The 9714-nt window shown below is 41.8% G+C and overlaps 1 protein-coding gene across 6 annotated transcripts; it reads left to right on the top strand.

Moving 5' to 3' along the window:
* Window positions 1-3412: 3412 nt before the first annotated feature.
* LOC114862044 (uncharacterized) lies at window positions 3413-9411 on the top strand. Of its 6 annotated transcripts, XR_008695700.1 has the most exons (14): window positions 3413-3647; window positions 4516-4975; window positions 5100-5205; window positions 5359-5576; window positions 5853-5984; window positions 6120-6287; window positions 6519-6655; window positions 6802-7235; window positions 7320-7409; window positions 7564-7650; window positions 7789-7849; window positions 8037-8145; window positions 8421-8605; window positions 8719-9403. XR_008695700.1 is itself a non-coding variant. In XM_055511973.1 (7 exons), the coding sequence occupies exons 2-7, from the start codon at window positions 4547-4549 to the stop codon at window positions 6657-6659; spliced, it is 1194 nt and encodes a 397-aa protein (XP_055367948.1). In that variant the 5' UTR covers window positions 3413-3647; window positions 4516-4546; the 3' UTR covers window positions 6660-6913. The 6 variants fall into 6 exon arrangements, 1 of the variants encoding a protein (XP_055367948.1); XR_008695703.1 differs by lacking the exon at window positions 7564-7650 and having other exon boundaries at window positions 8719-9401; XR_008695701.1 differs by lacking the exon at window positions 3413-3647 and having other exon boundaries at window positions 3731-4975.
* Window positions 9412-9714: the final 303 nt, after the last annotated feature.

Here is a 9714-nt window from a genome sequence, read left to right as displayed (position 1 = left end):
CAAAGGGATACCGAGTCTCTGAGCCCCGAGGAGCTGATACTGTAAGAGATGCAAATAGCAAAAGTGAGCACTGTTGTGTGGAATCACTTCAAGTCAAAGCACACAAAGGGCTGAACACACACTGTTGCTGCTGGTGCAGTAGAACGTGTGGAGCTGGTTTAAACCATGGGAACTGCTAATAAACACTCGCGTCCAGCATCACATCAAAGATTGGGACTATTACATACTTTTGTTCTATTTAATCAATGGGGTGAGGTTTCACATTGGACTCACAGGGTGTGTGACATTCAGTGTGTTTTCTCCACCTCTCCTTTCTTAGATTGTGCTTATATCATTAAAAAAAGAGAACAATTTTCACAGGCTCTGCTAATCACCTGTGAGGGAAGAGAGTGGGTGGTGACGTGAAATTGAACCAGTGGAAATGGAACAGGAATTAGACGCACTTAGCCATCGCATGTTAATGGCAGCAATCAACAGCCAATTACCCGGCGTATTTGAGGACCTTGACAAGCGCAGGTGTAGGCTACAACCGGGACGGCGTTTCCATAAATCCAGCCGTAAACTCCCTCTGATTGAGCGTGCACGTTTCACTGAGGCTGCAATTAGGCCCCATTGTTAGGGAAGTGTCAAATGGGGATCGGGAGGAAAACAAAATCCCTTAAGGGCAATAATAACGTGTGTTTTTTTTCTTCCTGGGTGCATGTAAATCAATAAATCTCTCATTTGTTTGTATTAAAATGACCTTTGGTGTTATTGCCTGGAGAAATCCTGCTCATGTTTATATGTTTGCTGATTTGAGGATTTCTAAATGAATGTTGAGGAACTGGCAGCTTGTTTTTTTTTTTTTTTTTTTTTTGTAGTTATTGTACAACTGGCCAGCGCTGTGGTGTCACTGCCTGGCGTGGGCCTCGCTGCGGACGAGATCTAGGCTGAAGATCTGCCGCTGATGCTGATGATCTCTGTCACTGGGGCGGATTTCAGGGCTCAGCTCTGGTTGCTGCCCTGACAAGCAGCAAAACAGGCACGCACACACACACACACACACACACACACACACACACACACACACACATGCAGGATGGACACATCAGCCCCGCACACCCTGCGAGGCCGGCGTCCTGGTTTGACCCACTTTGATTATTCTGTCCTTAAGCAACAGGTGACGGCTCCCCCCACGAATGTCATCTGTGTCGTTGGCCTCTGTTCAGAGACAGCGATCAGGACCCAGGGAGGGCTGGCTGGCAACATGCCCGATCTACAAGTGAGCTGTCCTATCATTGACATCAAGTAAGCCGACGATGTCATGTCTTCATCTTGTGAGAGTTCAATCCCCCTTTCAGGACGGATCAAGCTCTCTGTCGGCTGTGCAGAATCGGCGCGTCGGGTCGCGCTTCCTCCTGGGAACGTGGGGAAAAAATCCCGGGCGCGCTTCCTCGGTGATCGCTTGGCAGTGAATGCTGGCGTTTTGGTGCCGGCGCTGCGCGTGTGCAGATAAAGAGGAGCGGGACGGAGCTCTTATCGCCGTGGGCTGCGGGTTCTGAACGCCGGTTCTGAACCGTGGGGGCGGGTGCCCCCGCGTGACCTGCGGCTCCCACCGGCGGTCCATCTGGTGGACGTCCGAGGCCGCGGCCTCTGAAAAGGTTACGGAGTCGCAGGAAGAAGACGTCAACGCGGGCGCGTGGGGGCGCGGACGCAGCGTCGGGAGAGAGAAACGTGCGGGAAAGAGGCTGTGGATCCACATCCACAACAACAACAGTACAGTTGATAACTTACTAATAAAAACATCAGCGCCTGTTCTTTACTTTAGGTGCCCAATGATTAATAGTGTCATTACCACATCATGAAAACATATTTTAATACATTCAATACATTCCAATATGACCATTGACAGTCCATTAGCTTTTAAGAACGACCTGGTCTTTCCCTCTTCGTTCCCTCTCTTTCCTTTGCCCTGGAGCTACTTGACTTGTTCTACTTGACTCCTGAACCATTTTAATATCAGGCTGCCACGGGTTTCCTTCCTGTAAGGCGGCGTCTTCATATTTCTGTTTCTGCCCTCCCACACCCCGAGATAAAAGCTGGAGCGCTAAGCACGCTGCTGATATTCCATATCAGCGCCGGAGCCTCCGTTAATGGCCCCTCTGAGCAGCTCAGGCCCCACAGAGGCCACTGCTGCCGGGATCACGCTTTCACATTCAGATTTTGTGAAACATAAAGCGGCCTGTTGTGTTGCTGTATGCGGCTATAGGTGTGTAAACCTCTGAGTCCACTTCGCTTTCGGACACACGAACGCTCTTCGTCCACGTCAGTCCCGTGTCATTTCAGCAGCAACCGATAAACCGATCCGACTCAGCGGCCGAGTTCAGCTTTGTTTAGCGTTGGATGCAACAGCTAGTTAGCGCTTCATATTAATCACTTTTGAAATGACATCAATAAAGCAGCCCGACGGAAAAATGGCAATTAAGCATTTATTGGTTCACCGTGATCAGTGTTGTCAGAGGTCATGTGCAGACGTCGGCGCCAGTGTGTGTGTGTGTGTGTGTGTGCGCGCGTGCGTTTGCAGTACATTACACATTAAGTCTGCTTTTCTGACCAGCCTTTATAGGAGACGCTCCGTCTCCCTTTTCCCTGCTTACTCACAGAGGACTCCACAGTCTTCAAATATATATTAATTAAGGGTTTCAGAAACAATAATGGTGACAATAAAGAGAGTCCTCCATCTTTGTCCGCCGCGTTGTGCCGTCACATGACATTAGGAGGCTTGTGAGGGGAGATAGGGGAGGAGGGGATGGGGGGGAGACGGAGCTCCTTCTCTCCTGAATGTAATCTTCCTGATGTTACATGGTGCAGCCTAAACTGATAAATTGCAGATTAAATGGCGGCCACACTCCACTTCACCCTCCAGCCGGCACCACACCCCCTTCGTTCCGCGCGCTCCTGCCTCTCGCTGCCTCGCCCGGCCTGTCAGCTCTGCCTAATCGTGAGAGGCACTAAAACACCAGGTCCTGACAGAGCCAGATCAAGAATGATGAACATCTCTCAATGGCAAAAAGACCCGTGCTCTTAACTCCGCGAGGGGCCCCGCATCACTTATGCAGAAATCAGCGGCGCACCGGCATCCAGGAATTATGCGCGCTGACAGGAGATGCATGAGCCGCGCATTGTGCGGCTGGAGCAGCCTTGACAACTTATAGTTAACTGCTGCATCGGCGACCCCGAACACAAAAGGATGCGGCGGCTTATTAATGGCCGAGCATCCGTGTCAATAATCCCTGCTTTTGGGTTGTGTCCAGACTCATGCATCTTGCCACGCAACCGGCGGCGCACGCATGCGAACATGGGCTCAGGCGCGCGCGCGGACGCCGGAGTTATGAGCGTGAGCGCTGAGTGGAGCTCAGCAGGAGCTGGACACCCGCTTCGGACGTTATCACGGCATTCAATGGCCATTATCAGTGGTTGTCAGCTTATACTTATGGGCCAATAGGTGCCTACTCCACCTACTGACAGCGGTGAGTAGGTGCAGCAGGTCGTCGTCATCTATTCCTAAAGTAGATCACGGCTTGGGGGACCAAACCAACTGAATCCAGATCCACTAGAGGCGCTGTTAAACCCTTTTTCTTCACGGGAGAATCGACGCGCTGATCAAGGTAACAAGTTCATGTAGTCAGATGATATTTCCTATAACTTTTAGGTAAAACATCCAATTGTGGGAGGCAAATTTTTAAATTGGCATTATCAAACTGGCAAATTATCACATTAACGCTTTTCATCGTGGAAATGTTCCCCTGTTTTGGATTTTGATTATATTAGCCAGCGTAACTCAGCCACTAGCTAGCTGTATTCTGTTCTCCCATTTCAGATGATAATTTTATTACTCCAATATTTTTTGGGGTTATGTGGACAATATAAAGTTGTTTTGTACCGTGAACACTAACTTTTCCTACTTCGTTTCTGAGAAATCCGTCGAGTTTGGTCGGTAATTTAGTCGTAGTGCGTAGTGTAAAGTACTACAATACCCATGATCCTTAGATGCTGTTATCGAGATACGGCCTATACGCCAGTCATGGATGTGTTCGTAACGAGTAAGATCCGTAACGAACAGAAAACGCTTTGTTATTAAAGGTATGCGTATACATTCCTAAACCTAAAGTTTTCTAATGCACCCATGGGGGATTCACTAATTAAAACAGAAAACGTTACGTGTAGTTAGTGAAATACGTTTAATTACGGCGTAATGCTTATTCCCCGCCGTAAGCGGGTCACATGACCGAATTTTAAGATCAATGATTGGGTCTTGTTCTTAAACGTCACATAGAGAGTCGCAGTTAAATTATGGTCGTGTCTACGTCTCAACGTTTTATTAAAATAATAATTAAACAGACAGATAAGGGATTACTTATATTATTTTGCTTTTATATTTACTGTTGGATTAGTTATTTTGCTTTCCCTATACTTCTTTTCCAAGTATGAATTTACCATTTTTAGGTTTGACTCTTGATATCTCCTTGTTTCCAGGCTTTACTGTCATATTGGAGATACTGGAGATATGGTGAAACACAGGACAAGTGTGCGATCTACGAAACATAGAGTATGTGTTCGTCGGAGGATCATTGGTGGTGCTACCAAAGTTTCTGTTTTGAGAAACGTTTCACATCCACCTGTAACTGTGGATGTTACACCTGTCACCACCACATCATCTCTGGATGAACATTCAGAGGCAGAACCAAGCAGCAGTTGCATGTCCGAGACTGCTTACACAAAAGCAAAGAAGAAGGAGCTCAGGGCCTGGGACTCATTGAAGGAGGATATGCTGCGGGTATCTTATGAGTCATCAGCACCATCTACAAATATCTGTGCTCTCTGCAAAGAGCATGCAGAGAGTAGGTGCCTTGAGTGCAGCAGTACTAATATGTTTTGTGAGACCTGTATCACAAAAACCCACCGCAATTCCTTGCACCTACCAGAGAAATGGAATGTAAGGACCATTTTGATTAATTTATTTATATATTTAAGTAACAAATAATGCTAGAGGTATTTTTAAATGATGCTGTCAATTTGGATTTATTTTTTCCTATTTATGTTTTGTTTTTCTGATGTAGAAAACATTGTATGTGACATCTCCACTTGAATTAGCACTACGCTTACCAGGAGAACATTGTTCTCATGCTGTGTACGCAAGAGATATGAAAATATTTGTGAACACAGGTTTGTTTTTAAAGATGTTTGATATTTAGTTGTAATATTTAAAATGTTTTGCAATGTATTGCTTTTTATTGTAATTTATTGTCACACATGCTTTATTTAAACCGAAACTAAAACTTATAACTAATAACCTTTTTGGTTCTCTTTCTGCCTTAGGCCAGTTGTGCAGCTTCAGCGTGACTCTTTGTACATGTGAACCAGAAACTTGCACCCTGCTCAGATATGGAATCTGGCCTGCGACACCAGAGAGGCCTCAAACAGCGTTCTCTATAGCTCTTTTGGAGCTTTTTCATTATCTGTCCATGGAATGCCAGGTATCTGTTGAGGGATTCTGCAATATGTTGCGGTGGAAAAACAATCTGTCTCTTTCAGAGGTAATATAAAGTAAATTTGATTAATATTTTTATTTAAACTAAATCTTTTTTACAAATCATGCTACTTTTCCTGTGATATAAATCCTGTATTAATAAGCACAATATATATTGTATAATATATATATATAATATATATATAATGTATAAATTGGTTGAATCAATAATAGTTGAAATACTTACAGTAGGTCTAGTGTTTATCTTCATTCTGTTTTCAAATGTAACAGGTTTAGTTGCAGTTAATCTGATTATACGTATTCTTTACTGCTTTTACCACAGGTTAACATGCTCTACAGAGCTCTGGTGGGAGAATCTATATCCCAGTTTCGCCACCACCACTTTAGATGCAGAAGTTTATCTGGTCTTTGTCCCTCATTTGATGATGGAACAACATGCCCAGTATGTCCTAAGGTTAGATCTACATTCCGATGTTCAAGCAATAGCTGAGGACTGGGCCTTTACTTAAAGTACTGTAAAAATATTTTTGTATAAAATATATTTTATTTTTTATAATTATACACTTATATCTTAACATTTCGGTTTTAGAGTAACGGCAATCTGATTGTAACAATGGATGCCAACTTTGGCCTTGTTCGAAAAAGAAGTTCAGGAAGTAGTTTGGTGGAGCCGTTGCATGGTAACAGAATGTTTGTGAGGGAAGAAGATGTGCAAGAATACCTGTCATCCCATCCTGATGGTTCCAAGCCAAATGAAGTGAGTAAAACTGAAATCAAAAACTGTTGGTGAGACCTCTTTCACTGTTCTAGTTGAGAGGTGTCATTAGCCCTCTTAATTGTAGTGTAATTGTAGTACAGTATGTTAGTAAAACATATTTTGATTGATGTGTATTCAGAAATGAAGTAGTTGGTCATTAATCATTGGTCATTGGTCTTTGTTTTGATGTAATGTTTTAGTTTTTCTACCTTCTCTATATTTTCTAATCAGGACTGTAGTAATTTCAAGGCAGGGAACCTGCTTCGTTCTCAAAAAAACCAACAAAAACTAGATGTAACAGGGGTGTTTGGAGTCTCTTGCCGCCATGAGATTCCGTTGGTGTTTTTGAACATGACCCAGGGAGAACGGTGAGTTTAAGACACAGCACTGGTGTCAGTATGATTGTTCCCAATCACCAAACTGTATGTTTCCCAAATATGTTTTATTCTGTCAGTTTTTAAATTTCATAATACTAAAACCTGTTTATACAATCAATAAACCTCTTTTTCAAAAGGCTAGCATATCCAATGTATATAATCAAAGAACTCCTAACAAGGAATCAGGGCAAGAACCTGAATCTGTATGTCATATATGACATTGCATGTGTACTTTCATCACACATGCATGTGAGTATGTTATCACTAAAAATGGGCACAAATTACTTTTGTCTAATTTATTTTTGTTATTAGTCTTTTGATACTTTAACATAAAGGGTTATACATAAAACAATTATGTTTGAGTTCAGTGTGCTGTAAGTGTCTTCATAGGTTCTGTACAGTACGAGAAGATTAAAAGGCTTTGGGCTAACAGATGGAGAAGGTATGGAGAGGTTATGGTCCTTCCTTAGAAGATTTGCTCGTGTCACAAAAGAGATGAGTCCATCCCACCGGCTTGACCTCTTGACTGAAGTACTTCTTTATTATGGGAGGAGAAAATCAGCTGATATAGGTTTGGCCAGTTCTTGTATTTAAATAGAAATGTTTGATATGCTTAAAAAATTAAAATTGTGAAGCTATTGACATTTGTTTGTAGAAGTGCAGCTCGATCACAGATGGGAAAAAGCAGAGAAGGTCACTAATCTAGCTAAAGAGGAGTTAGCTGCTGTCTTAAAAGAGGCACCAGGTAAACCTTTAATATTGTACTTTTATTCAGTTAAGTGTTACACGAATTGACTATTCTGTTAGTCAAAATTCTCAGTCGTCAAAGTTTTCTTAACAAGAAGGCAAGAAGGACATCCATGACTGACCTTCAAAATGACTAATACATTATTTTTTAGCGAGTGTTTCAGAGCACAATGTACAGAGATGAATGGAAACGGAGAACGAAGTTGCTAGATTGACAGTTTTGAAAACCAAAATAGCAGGTATCGTGTGTGTGTGTGTGTGTGTGTGTGTGTGTGTGTGTGTGTGTGTGTGTGTGTGTGTGTGTGTGTGTGTGTGTGTGTGTGTGTGTGTGATCTTGTTCATTATTTAACCATAATATCTTGACCTTTGTTCTCTAGACAGTGTTCCCAAATGGAAGAGGGTGTATGTGACAACGCTGATTGAGCTCCAGCAGCTCAAGTAAGACAGTAACTGTTGTACTTTGAATATTGCATCAATCTAAATGAATGAAAGATTACTTCACTGTATTTCATGTTAAAAAAATGTGACCCCAACAATAAATATGTAAGTATCTTTCTTTTAAGTGCGTTGCGCTATGTGATAGTGATGCTGCCAGTTTAAACACAACTATTTTACGATATTCCAGTGAACACTGTTAGAGCTCGACCAGGACATTCGAGGTAAACTGGTCATGCAGGCACGAACTGAGGCAAGGGAAAGACTTACACTTCTTCAATTGAAGCGGAAATACCCAGGTACAGTATGTTTACCTATGTGTCCAGTAATATTTTTTGTACTGTACATTATGAAATGGGAAAATGTTCATTCTGAGTGACTGTGATTCATTTAAATACCTGATCAGCATTTATACAACAGAATTTATACAGGGCTCTACGTGTGGTTTTCAAGTGGGAATAATCTGTCTATAAATATGTGTTTACTAAATTTGTGTTTTTCTATAAATTAGGGCAATCATCTTTATAATTGTTTGCTGCTAAATGTCATTGATCATTTTTGTTCTGTCTTACAGATGGACAGGGAATTGCTGTCAGATTGTCTAAACAAATTAAGGCCTGTAACAAGAGACTGAGGAAAACCATAACAGATTACAACAGTCTGCAATGGCCACCACAGACAACCATCTTCCCACCACAGATGGATTTTCAAGAAGCATGTGATCCCTTCTGGCCTGTCTACTGTAGCATTGATGAAAATGTGGGTTGACCTCAGGAAGTTGACTTTTATCAATCTATAGTTATTTGTTCATTTATTGATGCTACTTTATTGTACTACATTAGATTCAGTTTTTGTCATTTTTGTGCTTTCAGACAGAGGAAGGAGACTTTTCACGATCCCTCAAAAGACGTGCCATTGATGCATTGCACCTGAAGACCAGGGCTGCTGAGGAGAAGATCATGCTTCAGGATGAAATGAAGACTTTAATACATCATGTTCAGCAACAACATGCTTCTTTACACTCAGCTATTACTAATACCAAGCAACCTGGCCGAGCTGTTCTTGTTGGCACCATTATAAACTTGGAACAGAAACTACATAATGCTACCTTGATGTTCCAGCAACACATTCCAAGTATTGCTCCTCTTTCACACGCTTACCTGCCACAGTTGAATGTAGTCCGCCAGAACGTGATATCACCGGATGTGTACATGGCTTTATTCAACGACGATGATGATGATGATGAAGATGGTAATGATGATGATGAGGAGGATTGTGATGATAGCATTTAAAGCTAAAATAAAATGCAGATTCATCCAACACAGAATCTAAAATGACAAACTTGTAAATATGCAAGCAGGATTGTGCAAATGTACTTATTTAGGTATTCCTAAAGCCTGTGTTTTGTGAAAGTGTATGAAATAAAAAGAGTTTAAAAGAAGAGAATAAATGTTTTTGTCTTTTTAAATGGTAAATGTGCTACAAGAATAAGGTTATTTAGTTATGATGGTTGGGGTTAAGGGCTAAGGAATGCATATGCACATGATGTGTTCACATACTGTTCATAGCAGTTGAAGCTATTCGTTTACACTGAGGGTGTTCACTACTTCAATCGTGATCTATTCAATTCCGTTTTACTTGTATAGCACCAATTCACAACAAGGTTATCTCACTGCACTTTACAAGGTAAGCTTTACAGGAGGCAAGATATATATATATATATATATATATATATATATATATATATATATATATATATATATATATATATATATCCTGGGAATGTACCGGTCAATCACAAAGGTAGTGTGAGTAGATTGCATGACATTAAAAATAAATGTTAGGCTGTAATCCATCTCGACTATGAG

Source organism: Betta splendens, chromosome 9, assembly GCF_900634795.4.
Source record: "Betta splendens chromosome 9, fBetSpl5.4, whole genome shotgun sequence".
Taxonomy (NCBI): domain Eukaryota; kingdom Metazoa; phylum Chordata; class Actinopteri; order Anabantiformes; family Osphronemidae; genus Betta; species Betta splendens.
This window is presented reverse-complemented; position numbering and strand designations above follow the sequence as displayed.

Excerpts from the sequence above, each read along its gene's own strand:
- LOC114862044 (XM_055511973.1), top strand. The coding sequence starts at position 4,547 with ATGGTGAAACACAGGACAAGTGTGCGATCTACGAAACATAGAGTATGT. Across the intron at positions 5,206-5,358 it reads GAAAATATTTGTGAACACAG|GCCAGTTGTGCAGCTTCAGC; the intron begins GTTTGTTTTTAA and ends TTTCTGCCTTAG. Across the intron at positions 6,288-6,518 it reads ATGGTTCCAAGCCAAATGAA|GACTGTAGTAATTTCAAGGC; the intron begins GTGAGTAAAACT and ends TTTTCTAATCAG.